We start from the raw sequence: 15,252 nt of genomic DNA, 5'->3' as shown, positions 1-15,252 counted from the left end.
GAATTAAAGATAAGCGCAAAATATTTGCTCTGTAGAAAGAACGTAAATGCTATCCTCTCTACTAAGGCAAATGTATGAATCAATTAAAATGTCAATGACATATAGACAGTGTTCTTAGGTCTACACCTGATGTTGTCAGTTAAACTCTGCAAATAAGCATTATACTTTGAGTATAGTAGTGGTAGGATTGCAGGCCAGTGTTGATTTGAGGCCCTCCTAAATGCTTGGTCTGGACCCCCTACTCACTCAGGGCAGATTCCATCCTCCACTTTCTCTCCTTGGGGCATCTTGGGAAAAGTATCCTGCCAGCTATTTGATGTGTTTGTGTCTGTCTTATCCCTCCTCCCAACCCTCTTCTGGACAGGAAGCTGAGCTCTGATGCCACTGATAGGACTGACTGGAACCCATTTAGACTGCAGCTGGAAGCTACTGTATGCGGGACACAAAGGGTGACATCTCAATAGTCTGAAGTAGTTTCCCATCTGCTCTCTTTCACCCGAACCAACTTTTTAAGGAACTGGATGGGTGAACGACACTTCCTGGTGGGCAATGCATCAGGTATCTATATAGTTTCCTCCATGCCCATGTTTTCAGATTCGTGCAAATGAAGTAGAGAAGTCGAGGAGAGGAAGGTACTTCAGACTATTATTGAGATGCACCCAAAGGATCACCCAGCTCCAAAAGAATGACTCACTGGTAATACCAGCGTGTGGGTGGTTGTAACAGTGATCATGACTGGGCCCGTTGGCTGAATTATAGGTTTAGCTATCTGGTGGCCCTGAGCCTGACAGCGTGAGCATAGTTGTGAGTGATAATAGCCTACAGTGAGGAATGCTACAGAATGATCCAGAAGTGCTCAAAGGCACACTACGCCACTACACACAAGTGCAGGCCTGCCACATAGTAATGCAGCCTGGCATGGCAAAAAAGACTGAGCTTTTTCCTGTCAGCAGAACTTACCCTAAGGGCATTTCTATGTGAAAGGACTCATGAGCACCAACATCGGAAGTTCATAGGAGCATGTCAATTCTGTTGTCAAATGAAACCTAAGAGTCAAATTTTTGTTGTTGAAATGAAAGCACACTGTATATACATTTTTCAACTATCTACCAGAGAAAGTCAAAAGCTATTATAAATACTTCGAAACACAATACTGTTGACGTAAAGACTCCTGCCAACTAGTACAGTAACAACACGTATATTTAGTTTTGGAGAAATGATTTGCCTTGTCCAAGTTTAAGAAACGTTGCCCTGTGCCTTGAAATTCCGTTTCCATAAAAACCCACATCTTTAACATATTTTCTGACTCCCCAAAGAAAATGTAACTCGGTGCAATAGTTTGTCTGAGAAAATCTGTTATTCTCTGGCGCACTTAGTTGAAATCACAACCGCGTGATGTCAGTCCTGTCCACTGGGAAGCTATGGCGTTAACAGGGTAAATACACGTGCACTGTAAATTGTTATTTGGGTTCTGTGAAGCAAGACAGATGCTACATTTGACTGTTGTCGAGTTGACTATTATGGAAAGGACAAATCAAAGGTGGTTGAGTCCGTTGCGCGTTTACAAAGATGTTGCCAACATTGACTCACATTCTGGGTGTCTGATCTTCTCTTTTAATAATATGTTATGGTGTAATAAGGTGTTGGGCTAGCTGTTTCAACACCTTTAAATACTGTTGTTGACTTGGTTACAATTTCTCTTGTCAGCAAAGAGAAAGGGAAGTCCTACCATTTTGGGAGAACATCAACAGCCTACCACACAGTGTCTTAAAAGGGCAATCTGCAGTTGTTATATCAATTTTTTTGACTAATAAATAAATGATATGTAACCCATTGATTCTTGAAGACTATAACTTATGTCTCATGAGCTTAGTTCAACTATCGTACCCCAACAAAGTATATGTAGACAAACACTATAGCCTCAGTCAAAACATGGTTGAAACTAGAATTTTGATCATGGATGGTCAGTCCTTGGATCCATAGCTCTGTATGAATTTGAGTGGTTACATTTCTCTAGCCCCATTCTTCAGTTTTTTTACTGAAACAGAGCCAGTGAGTATGCTATGTTATTGTTACAACTGCAGATTTCACTTTTAATGAGATGGAATTAAACCATGCTGGGCTGACTGTTGTGGCCTGCCTGGTTTTGGCCTTTCACTAAATCTGTTACTTCAGGAAGTTTTGGGCTCTTGTGTTTCTCAATAGAGTTATGCTGGATGTTGGCTTGTCTCACTTTATCATGCCATATTGTGTGTGTGTGTGTGTGTGTGTGTGTGCACATGGTTGTGTGGTGTGTGCGAAAGGTGGAGTAGTCTGCTTGTGTTTTACGTTATTCTCTATTTAAACTAACTCTTGACCTTGGATAACCACTTTTGTTGACCCGTGTGTATGGAGTTTATAGTCATTGTGCCTGTCTGTATATGCCTTGTGTTAGTGAGTGGGTGTGTGTGTGTCTGGTAGGAGTTAGTATGGAGTTAGTGAGGTGGCTGTGTGTCTAGCTCTGATTCACGACCATGCTAGTCGCATATGCCTCTAAATATTTTGCTGTGTGACCTGACATTTTTAATATTCACCCAGATAATTCATTGAATGACAATTCTATTTTTGCCGTTTGGGAGCAAGCACTCTGACTTACATCTGCATCATATTTGACCTGCAGGGAAAGTCACTAGTTTCATTTCACATCACATGTGAGACAAGAGAGAATTCAGGAACTGTTGTTGGACAATGGATAATATGTGTGGAATGCTTGATAATGTAGGTGATATCAACAGAGAAGTATTATTTTCTGGGTGATTTTAAATATTGACTGGTTATCATCAAGCTGCCCACTCAGGAAAAAACGTCAAACTGTAACCAGTGCCTGCAACCTGGATCAGGTTGTCAGTCAACCTACCAGGGTGGTTACAAACAGCACGGGAATGAAATCATCAACATGTATTGATCACATCTTTACTAATGCTGCAGATGTTTGCTTGAAAGCAGTATCCACATCTATAGGACGATATAGTGATCACAATATAATAGCCATATCTAGGAAAACCAAAGTTACAAAGGCTGAGCCTAATATAGTGTATAAGAGGTCATACAATAAGTTTTGTAGTGATTCATATGTTGATGATGTAAAGAATATTTGCTGGTCTGTGGTGTGTAATGAGGAGCAACCAGATGCTGCACTTGACGCATTTATGAAACTACTTATTCCAGTTACTAATAAGCACGCACCAATTAAGAAAATGACTGTAAAAACTGTTAAATCTCTTTTTGATTGATGAGGAATTGAAAAATTGTATTGTGGAGAGGGATGAGGCAAAAGGTATGGCAATTATGTCTGGCAGCCCAACTGATTTTGCAAACGTACTGCAAATTAAGAAATCTTGTGACTAAACTAAAAAAAAAAAACTACACTATGAAAACAAGATTATAAAGAATGATAGTAAAAAGCTTTGGGGCACCTGAAATGACATTTTGGGGGAAAAAAGCCAACTCGGCTCCTTAATTTATTGAATCAGATGGCTCCTTCATTTATTTAATCAAATGGCTCATTCATCACAAAGCCCACTGATATTGCAAACTACTTTAATTACTTTTTAATTGGCAAGATAAGCATAACTCAGGGATGACATGCCAGCAACAAACGCTGACACTACACATCCAAGTATATCGGACCAAATTATGAAAAACAAGAATTGTACTTTTGAATTCCGTAAAGTCACTGTGGAAGAGGTGAAAAAATTATTGTTGTCTATCAACAATGACAAGCCACCAGGGTCTGACAATCTAGATGGAAAATTACTGAGGATAATAAAAGATGATATTGCCACTCCTATTTGCCACATCTTCAATATTAGCCTACTAGAGAGTGTGTGCCCTCGGGCCTGGAGGGAAGCTAAAGTCTTTCCGCTACCCAAGAATAGTAAAGCCCCATTTACTGGCTCAAATAGCTGACCAATCAGCCTGTTGCAAACCTTTAGTAAACTTCTGGAAAAAAATGTGTTTGACCAGATGCAATGCTATTTTACAGTAAACAAATTGACAACAGAATTGCAGCACGCTTATAGGGAAGGACACTCAACAAGCACAGCACTTACACAAATGACTGATGATTGGCTGAGAGAAATTGATGATAAAATGATTGTGGTGGAAGTCTTGTTAGACTTCAGTGCAGCTTTTGACATTATTGATCATAGTCTGCTGCTGGAAAAATGTATGTGTTATGGCTTTACACCCCCTGCTATAATGTGGATAACGAGTTACTTGTCTAACAGAACACAGAGGGTGTTCTTTAATGGAAGCCTATCAAATATAATCCAGTTAGAATCAGGAATTCCCCAGGGTAGCTGTTTAGGCCCCATGCTTTTTCCCATTTTTACTAATGATATGCCACTGACTTTGAGTAAAGCCAGAGTTTCTATGTATGTGGATGACTCAACGCTATACACGTCAGCTACTACAGTGACTGAAATGACTGCTAAACTCAACAAAGAGCTGCAGTTAGTTTGAGTGGGTGGCAGGGAATAAGTTAGCCCTAAATATTTCTAAAACTATAAGCATTGTATTTGGAACAAAACACTCACTAAACCCTAAACCTCAACTAAATCTTGTAATAAATAATGTGGAAATTGAGCAAGTTGGGATGACTAAACTGCTTAGAGTAACACTAGATTGTAAACTGTCATGGTCAAAACATATTGATGCAGTAGTAGCTAAGATGGGGAGAAGTCTGTCTATAATAAATGATGCTCTGCCTTCTTAACAACACCATCAACAAGTCAGGTCCTACAGGCCCTAGATTTGTCGCACCTGGACTACTGTTCAGTCGCGTGGTCAGGTGCCACAAAAAAGGACTTAAGAAAACTGCAATTGGCTCAGAACAGGGCAGCACGGCTGGCCCTTAGAGAGCTAGCTTGGAGAGCTAATATTAATAATATGCATGTCAATCTCTCCTGGCTGAAAATGGAGGAGAGATTGACTTGTTCGTTATTGACATGTTGAATGCACCGAGCTGTCTGTCTAAACTACTGGCACACAGCTCAGACACCCATGCATACCCCACAAGACATGCCAAGAGGTCTCTTCACAGGTCCCAAGTTCAGAACAGACTATGGGAGGCACACAGTACTACATACAGCCATGACTACATGGAACTCTATTCCACATCAAGTAACTGACGCAAGTGGTAAAATTAGATATAAAAAAACAGATTAAAAAACACCCTATGGAACAGCAGGGACTGTGAAGCAACACAAACATTGGCACACACACACGATAACATATGCACTATAAATGCACATGGATTTAGTACTGTAAATATGTGGTAGTGGTGGAGTAGGGGCCTGAGGGCACACAGTGTGTTGTGAATGTATTGTAATGTTTTAAAATTGTATAAACTGCCTTAATTTTGCTGCACCCCAGGAAGAGTAGCTGCTGCTTTGGCAGCAGCTAATGGGGATCCATAATAAATACAAAATGGAAGTTAATAAAAGTGCAGCATGTTTCAGACTTTGCGCCATGTACACATCCCAAATTTGCAGTCCGCTGCGCTGGAAGTCATTCATTTCAATGGGGAAGTCCACAACGGAGTGGCATCGCAACTCCCCCTTGCGTCCAAGGCTCAGTTGCGAAACGCATAATTATTAGGTGTAGGAGCTACAGTAACTTCAACCTAGCTTTTAGCTAGCTAACGTTAGCGGCTCTGTGTAAGCTAGCTTGACTTGCTAGAAACTAAAATAAAAATGTTTCTCCTGGATGAAAAGGGGATATTTTGCAATTTCTCAAAATAAATGCGATCTCTGTCCAGAGACAGGCTCTCCTCTGTCTTGCGTAACAAACACTAGGCCTACACTTGTCCAACCAGTAAGACTGCGTGAAAAGGACATTATGGCCTACGGAATTTTGTCCATTTGTGTACGAGGCTTTAGGCTATCTCTGGGTTTTACAATACAATAAATGAAGGAAGCATTTATGTATTACCTACTATTGGTCCGATTTTTGCAACTAATTTAACTAATCACGTCATGTTTTGTGTTGTATTCTAATTGTGATTGGTCTATTAACCTTAGATGCCATTTTGAATCATCTAAAATACTATTTTTCTAATCTGTAACAAAATGATGAAGGCAAAGGGCCAAAAACATTGTTTTACTGTTAACACAAAAGAAGCACTTGTTGCTGATTTTGTTCTCTTCACTTCACTTTGCTCCGTCATGATGGTTGGGCCTTTACAATGCAGACCGTTCAAAAGCCCAAACCGTTCAAATGGTATGACTCATATTAGTAGAGATACATTTTGTATTTCTATCGTGGATTCGCGGGTCACATAATTTCATTAACCTTGTCGCGGGCCAATTTGAAAGTCTGCTACTTGCGGCCGCCAACTATTGGTTAATAACAAACAACCTTGTCCAGTCATGTTAGAGCTGGCTAACAACCTTGTAACCTACCCAGCCCAGTAGGGTTTAAGGTTACACTGGAAGAAAGGAAAGGAGCTGTGTTTTTGTTTTCCACTTCTGCTACTAAATGCTAGGTTTTAACCTTAGCAGCAATTGTACAAAACTACAGTAGAAGATACAGTATGTACGCATGATGAGTTGATTTGGATACTGTACAAAATATACTGTACAATCATGGCTTTGTATAAGGGCTTATTTTGATTCCAGCCGTAGCATCTTAACTCCAAGTTGTATGTTTACAGTTGGTCTTGTGTATATATTCGCCAACCCATGGAACATCCAGTTCAGACTCACATTCCTTAGACGTTCATAAAGGTGTGGCGAATACCAGAGGTAATCTTAGAATGGCCCTTGTACTCTTCAGTATATGCAACTCTCCTGGCGAACAGCAGTGGTGTTATCAGTGTTATATGCCGTGTCTCCTCCTGCATAGTTTACCTTAATAACAGTTTTCTAATTGGAGTGAACTATCCCTTTTAACAGGAGCTCGCTCTCTTGCTTTCTCTCGTGCTCTCTCTCTCTCGCATACTGCCTAGTCTCATTCCATGTGGTCACTGAGCCTGTTAGGAGGAACTGCAGCCACATGGCTCTGAAGGTCATGACCTGGGCGGGATGCAGGCAGGCAGTTGGGAGGAGAGTAGCATGCAAATGAACACAAGGCAAAGTCCAACCAGTTAGAGCCACAGCCCAGAGCCACATACACAATACAATGTGGTAAACACATCACATTTTGTCCAAATTCACACTTAAGTCACCAGAGGAAAGTTGACCAAATGGTACGGGAGGTTAACTATAAACTGTGCTAGACTGACATAAAAGTACCGCCTCAGAGTTTCTTTTGGCTAGCAACACATGGTAGTCCTGGGGTTGAGATGCCCACATCATTCTGTTGGTTGGGGAAAGGGGCGGAGGTGATCGTTTAGTTGCAGATCAGAGCTATCCTAAACAATGGCCACAGTGAGTTAATGAACAAAGAGCAGTAGGACGTGAACAGCATGGGGACCGGCGCGAGAGTCTGGGGCACTTACCCATTTGGCAGTGCTCCTCAAATATTCCCAACTCCAAGTTTTAATTTCACATGCACAAGTACAGTGAAATGCCTTTCTTGCAAACTCAAAACCCAACAATGCAATAATCAATAACAAAATATTACTAGAAAAAAAACACGAGAAATAAGAAGAAATATGAAGAACACAATAAGTAATTGAGCATGCTATATACAGGGTCAGTTCCAATACCATATATACAATGTGCAGGGATACTGGAGTGATGGAAGTACACTGAGCAAAAATATAAGCGCAACATGTAAAGTGTTGGTCCCATGTTTCATAAGCTGAAATAAAAAATCCCAGAAATGTTCCATATGCACAAAAAGCTTATTTCTCTAAAATGTTGTGCACAAGTTTGTTTACATCCCTGTTAGTGTGCATTTCTCATTTGCCAAGATAATCCATCCACCTGACCAGTGTGGCATATCAAGAAGCTGATTTAAACAGCATGATCATTACACAGGTGCAGTTTGTGCTGGGGACAATAAAAGGCCATAATTGATTTTGCCCAAATAGGACCGGCATATTCCCATGTTCAAGAAGCTTTCCGTTTTGATTGGGTTATTTTGCCCCAAAAACTTTAGGCCTACCTATAGAAAAGAAGAATAAGAAAAAACTCTGCATCTCTGCCCAGCCTGTCAAGAAGGGCCAATAGGATGTTTAGCCTGCTCTCCAGGCTCCATCTGAAGCCAGAGACTGTTTCAAAAAAATTATTCTAAAAATAAATTTAAAAGGCAGTAATAAGTAATTTTTCATTTAATTTGTATTTCATTCTAAGTCACAGCCTATATGCAAAATGTATAGACTATAATGATTTAATACACCAAAATGTTGTTTAAATGCTGAGCGCTTTATGTCGGATCCGAGATGGCGTAGCAGTGCAGACGTGGTTTGTCGTCCTCTTGTGCGCTTTTGAATTTTTCGTCTTTTTTTATATACATTTCAATTTTATTTTCAATCTCTTTTGCATTTTTAAATTAAATATACCTTCCGGTAACCCGCCTCACCCAATGTGACACGGATCTGCAATTTTTTAGACCTTATAGCCAGAACCTCCATCAGAAGCTAGCCAGCTAATTAGCTACTAGCTATTTAGCCTGCTAATTAGCTACTAGCTATTTAGCTAGCCAGCTAATTAGCTACTAGCTATTTAGCCATTGTCAGCCACTGCTAATGGCCTTTCCTTCTGCACAGACACCAGCCGTTTATTTATTTTTTTAAGCCTGCATAATACTTGCCAGCATCGGACTGCTTTCTTCACTACAACGCCGGATTCCTGCACCATTACTCCTGATCATCACAGCTAGCTAGTTGCCACGAGTGACCCAGCTCCGAAGCTAGCCCTGAGCCAGGCCCACCTCCCGGCCTACTCTGTGATCACCCGGCTACTCAGCCAATGCCTCCCGAACTCTACCCCAACAACTGATCCTAGCATTAACTGATCCTAGCATAAATCCTAATTGGATGTTCTGTTGTGCATGTGCATTTATGCTTACACAAGTGCACGTCAAGGGAAGAAAACCACAGTATCCTGGCAGATTACAACTTGTTAGCCAGGGTTCGTGAAGATAACCAAGAATTTACCACTTTCAGATGAGACTAAACAAGGTGACGATTAAATATTGACTGCTATTGATGTAAAAGATTACCAGGTCTTTAAGAGTTTATTCGGAAGATAACAGCTCTATAAACATTATTTCGTGGTGCCCCGACTTTCTAGTTAATTATTTACCTGATTATCTTAATCAGGTAATATTAATTACAGAGAAATGATTTTATAGAATAGCATGTCATATTACTTAATCTGGCAGGGCCAAAGGCACGGCATCACCATACCCGTCTGTACATTATGCCCTGAATCTATTCTACCACGCCCAGAAATCTGCTCCTTTTATTCTCTGTCCCCAACGCACTAGACCACCAGTTTTGATAGCCTTTAGCCGTACCCTCATCCTACTCCTCCTCTGTTCCTCGGGTGATATGGAGGTTAACCCAGTGTCCCCACTCTAATTTGTTGACTTCTGTAACCGAAAAGCCTTGGTCTCATGCATGTTAACATCAGAAGCCTCCTCCCTAAGTTTGTTTTACTCACTGCTTTAGCACACTCCGCCAACCCTGATGTCCTTGCCGTGTCTGAATCCTGCCGTAGGAATGCCACCAAAAATTCTGAGATTTACATACTCAACTACAACATTTTCCACCAAGATAGAACTGCCAAAGGGGGAGGAGTTGCAATCTACTCCAGAGATAGCATGCAAAGTTCTGTCATACTTTCCAGGTCAAGGCCCAAACAGTTCGAGCTTCTAATTTTAAAAATGAATCTCCAGAAACAAGTCTCTCACTGTTGCCGCCTGTGATAGACCCCCCTCAGCTCCCAGCTGTGCCCTGGACACCATATGTGAATTGATTGCCCCCCATCTATCTTCAGAGTTTGTTCTGTTAGGTGACCTAAACTGGGATATGCTTAACACCCCGGCAGTCCTACAATCTAAACTAGATACCCTCAATCTCACACAAATTATCAAGGAACCCACCAGGTACAACCCTAAATCCGTAAACATTGGCACCCTCATAGATATTATCCTGACCAACTTGCCCTCCAAATACACCTCTGCTGTTTTCAATCAGGATCTCAGCGATCACTGCCTCATTGCTTGCATCCGCTATGGGTCCGCGGTCAAACGACCACCCCTCATCACTGCCAAACGCTCCCTAAAACACTTCTGCGAGCAGGCCTTTCTAATCGACCTGGCCCGGGTATCCTGGAATGATATTGACCTCATCCCGTCAGAAGAGGATGCCTGGTCGTTCTTTTAAAAGTAATTTCCTCACCATCTTAAATAAGCATGCCCCTTTCAAAAAATGTAGAACTAATAACAGATATAGCCCTTGGTTCACTCCAGACCTGACTGCCCTCGACCAGCACAAAAACATCCTATGGCGGACTGCACTAGCATAGAATATTCCCCGCGATATGCAACTTTTCAGTGAAGTCAGGAACCAATACAAGCAGTCAGTCAGGAAAACAAAGGCTAGCTTTTTCAAACAGAAATTTGCATCCTGTAGCTCTAACTCCAAAAAGTTTTGGGACACTGTAAAGTCAATGGAGAATAAGAGCACCTCCTCCCGGCTGCCCACTGCACTGAGGCTACGTAACACTGTCACCACCGATAAATCCACGATAATCGATAATTTCAAAAAGCATTTCTCTACGGCTGGCCATGCTTTCCTCCTGGCTACCTCAACCCCGGCCAACAGCTCCGCACCCCCCGCAGCTACTTGCCCAAGCCTTCCCAGCTTCTCCTTTACCCAAATCCAGATAGCAGATGTTCTGAAAGAGCTGCAAAATCTGGACCTGTACAAATCAGCTGGGCTAGACAATCTGGACCCTCTTTCTAAAAATTCTTCCAGTTCTCTGCTGCCAATGACTAGAATGAATTGCAAAGATTGGAGACTTATATTTCCCTTACTAACTTTAAACATCAGCTATCTGAGCAGCTAACCGATCGCTGCAGCTGTACATAGTTCTATCACTCGTGTTAATTTGCTCAACTGTAATTACTTCGCTACAATGGCCTATTTATTGCCTTACCTCCTCACGCCATTTGCACACACTGTATATAGACTTTCTTTTTTTTCTCTATTGTTTTATTGACTGTACGCTTGTTTATTCCATGTGTAACTCTGTTTGTGTCGCACTGCTTTGCTTTATCTTGGCCAGGTCGCAGTTGTAAATGAGAACTTGTTCTCAACTAGCTTACCTGATAATTATATATATATATTTTTAAATGTCCCTACCAGTCTGTCGCACTCGCAAATGCTTCACAGTGTATTCTTTGTAGGCTATAGCCTTGAAATCATAGAATAATATAGCCTAAATATTACGTTTTCATTCCTTCTTAGGCTCCCTGTCTGGCTCCTGATGTATTTCGAGTGTTTATATGCTGATTTAATATGACGTAGCCTATTTGAAATGATGTGCGATTCTTACATTCACCTTTTCATGCTTATTCAAGTACTTTTAATGTCAAATCATATGGCTTGGTTTCAATACTTCAAAACCAAATGGTAGGTCCAGGTAGTGAAAAAAATAGATGGGTGTTGGTTAAATAGTGATTTTAATGAATGGAGCGAATTTGGAGAGGCAGTTTTTTATTATCATGGAGCGGTTTTTAGTGGAGAGGTTTGAAAGGACATAGAGTGCGCTCCGCTCCATGAACGATAACTGCGATTCTCAACCTCTCGACTCTGCACACATACTCTGCTGTGCGCACGCACGCACGCACACACACACACACACACACAGGTAAACACAAACTTAATTTAAACTTAATTTGTCTATAAAGACAGTAGCTGAGCATCTAATTTTTGTACTTTCTCAAACACCAAGAGACACACAGACCTCCCCCTTCTCTCTCCACACACACACACACACACACACACACACACACACACACACACACACACACACACAGACACACAGACACACAGACACACACACACACAGAGAGAGAGCTCCCATACTCGCATTTTCTTTAGGGGAAAACAATGGCCTGATCTAGTAGTAACAGATTACCAACCGACACATTATTACCCAGAAGTACAGTGGTGTTATTACTGAAGTTGCTGGCTCTCTCTTTCCCTCTCCCTACTCTGTTGTTGATTGACTCTAGAACCCCCCCCCCCCCCCCCTTCCATACACATTCCTTCGTAGTCTGAATGACTCTCATGAATCCCTTCCATACACATTCCTTCGTAGTCTGAATGACTCTCATGAATACTCAATCAGTGACCAACACTAATCCTTACCATAATGACCAAGTCATGGTGCCCCTCGAAAAGCTCACGAGGTCAAGGTGTGAGTGTGAAACATCTCTGCCTGCTCTCCTCTGTTCTAATACCATTTCAATACATGTCCACTCTTTCTCTCCGGTACCTTTTTTGATCATCTGTTTGGCCGCACATCTCTACGAGTTTCTCCTCTCTGTTTCAGACACTCGTCTGCTGAGATCAGGAGACACTTTGGTGGGACGTATGGCTCCCCTCAGGTCTCCATGCAACACAGTCATCATGGCTCCAACGCGTCTGCCTCCATGTGCTTCACCGTGGTGAGTTACGCTACTACAGGACTACTACAACTCACTAATGCCCTTTCATGGGTAGCAGCAAATAGCACCACGGTGTAGTATTTAGCTACCCTAAGGAGACTGATTCTGAGTGAGACACTCAGACAGCATTTTGTGTTGTAGGCCTAATAATGTAATCCTAAAGAGGGATTTTGTCCCACCAGACATTGTGACCCCCTCACTTATTCTCGCTCGCTCTCTCGTACTAAGTGCACTAATACCTCTCTATATTTGACAGGCTTAAGGCATCAGGGTTTACTGTAAGTCTCTTCATATCATGACTTGCCTAGTTAAATAAAGGTTAAAAATAAAAAAATCTCTCTGACTCTAGGCTTCTGCCCTTTGATATGTCTCTGTCGGCTGCTCGGCAGCTGACTAGGCCAGAGGAGGGAGAGTTGGCCCATCCCCTAGTTATTATTATGATTAATGTCCAACCTGCTTGGGAAATGGGTCAGGGCGCAGGCTACTGTAGAGATATGGGATGGCCTGCTTACCTTCCAGCTTACACTGGCAAATATGTCATATCTGTGGATTTGCAATGCAGGAGAGTGGTTTTTAATAACATCCTCTGCATGTTGATATTTTCCCATGGTGCATCATCAGCGGAGGAGCTCAGTGGAGCTGCAGGCAGATGTGTGGGATGATGATGATCATTGCTATGATTCATCTCTCTATTTTTAGGACGTATAATGATGACCATTGTTATTAGTTAATAATCATTTCCAAAATGATGGGTGACGTGAGTGTGTGTGTGTGTTTGTGTTGCGCTTGTCTGTGCGTGCCCCGCTTTTGTAAGAGTGTGCACTTGCTTGTGTGTGTGGTGGGGTTCTGTCTCTAGAAACACAAGAGATGATTGATGGAGGCCATGTCGATGCCACTTCCTGTAGTGAAGCGTTTTACCTTGCTTGTTGTTACCACAGATTATTTTAATCAAATCAACTCCTAGTCAGTTCCCTTACTTACTTCACGTAGAGACCTAAAAACATTGGATAGCTATTAGCAAAACGTTGATGGCTCCACTTAGCCCTCTGAAAGGCTGGGAGCAAATTCCACCAAGTTGCTTATACCTATCCACTCCTTTCACATCAATTACAATGCCTTGTGGTAGGGGCTAGGGTTCACTTTGGAATTGGGTCTGAGGGTCCCTCTGAGTCTTGTGAGAGCTTGTGGTTAACTCTTCAATTTGTCAACTTCCCTCTTACATGTTGAATATTTAGCAGGGTAAGTCTACATCCAATACAGTGTACCTGTGTTATAGTTCTACTAACGGTCATCTCGAGACCTACACTTTGTTTTAAAATGTGTGTGTAAAGCAGCCAGTGTTGAGCTTAGAGACAGGTGATGTGTTGTTAGACTGGGTATTTGGTACAGCCTGTGGGTAGTAGTTTCCTCTTAGGGAAGGAAGTAGGTTACTGGTTCTTTATTAGGCTGAAAAGACACATTGCGGAGTTTGGTAGTATAACTGTGTTCAAATCAAATTGTATTAGTCACATGCGCCCGAATACAACACCTTACAGTGAAATGCTTACTTACGAGCCCCTAACCAACAATGCAGTTTAAAAAAATACGGATAAGAATAAGAAATAAAATTAACAAGTAATTAAAGAGCAGCAGTAAAATAACAACAGTGAAACTATATTCAGGGGGGTACCGGTACAGAGTCAATGTGCGGGGGCACCGGTTAGTTGAGGTAATATGTACACGTAGGTAGAGTTATTAAAGTGACTATGCATAGATGATAACAACAGAGAGTAGCAGCGGTGTAAAAAGGGGATGCAAATAGTCTGGCTAGCCATTTTGATTAGGTGTTCAGGAGTCTTATTGGGGGGTAGAAGCTGTTTAGAAGCCTCTTGGACCGAGACTTGGTGCTCCGGTACCGCTTGCCGTGCGGTAGCAGAGTCAACAGTGTTACTGTTAGGGATGGGCAAGATGTATCCTCATGTATATCTTTTGGACAAAATACTACACACCCCCAGGACAAAATCAAGTTTATTTTATATAGCCCTTCGTACATCAGCTAATATCTCGAAGTGCTGTACAGAAACCCAGCCTAAAACCCCAAACAGCAAGCAATGCAGGTGTAGAAGCACGGTGGCTAGGAAAAACTCCCTAGAAAGGCCAAAACCTAGGAAGAAACCTAGAGAGGAACCAGGCTATGAGGCTACAAAACAACAAATGTGCACATTATGTATTAGAAAATACGATATTTTAAAGGTATTATCAAATATAGTTACAAAATGCCCAAAAGTGATTGAAACATGTCTTGCAGCTTAAGTGTTAATGAAATGCTTCCCATCCCTGCTTACTGCTTCAGGAGCAATAGTGTAGTAGTCTAATAGTCTGACTGCTGGTATGGACAACAGCCTGTTCCTGGTCCAGCTGAGAGCATTTCTCCATAGTGCAGGATGCCTGGGAGTTAGGACAGAGGTATGCATATATTTGCATGTATTTGTTTCATTTGGCTCCCATGCTAAGGAAGGGAAAGAGAACAATACGGTATATTATGAAAGGAGATATGCAGCCATGATTCCCCAAGCATTTAAATGTCCGGGGTTCACTCAAATAACTTAGAGAGTATTAGGATGCTGGTCCAGATTCACTCCTCACACGAAATAAAAACACAAG

At 41.7% G+C, this 15,252-nt stretch overlaps 1 protein-coding gene across 2 annotated transcripts in view; it reads left to right on the top strand.

Annotated features, from left to right (window-relative positions):
* Positions 1 to 15,252, top strand: part of dock8 (dedicator of cytokinesis 8) — an 80,614-nt gene that overhangs the window by 6,878 nt on the left and 58,484 nt on the right. For both annotated transcript variants that reach the window (XM_055920197.1, XM_055920196.1), the window contains exon 2: positions 12,495 to 12,609. In XM_055920197.1, coding sequence (XP_055776172.1) covers positions 12,495 to 12,609 — 115 coding nt within the window. The remainder of the gene's footprint in view (positions 1 to 12,494; positions 12,610 to 15,252) is intronic.

The sequence above is a fragment of the Salvelinus fontinalis genome, chromosome 4 (genome assembly GCF_029448725.1).
Source record: "Salvelinus fontinalis isolate EN_2023a chromosome 4, ASM2944872v1, whole genome shotgun sequence".
Lineage (NCBI taxonomy): Eukaryota > Metazoa > Chordata > Actinopteri > Salmoniformes > Salmonidae > Salvelinus > Salvelinus fontinalis.
The sequence above is the reverse complement of the archived record's forward strand: the minus strand, read 5'-3'. Positions and strand labels throughout refer to the sequence as shown.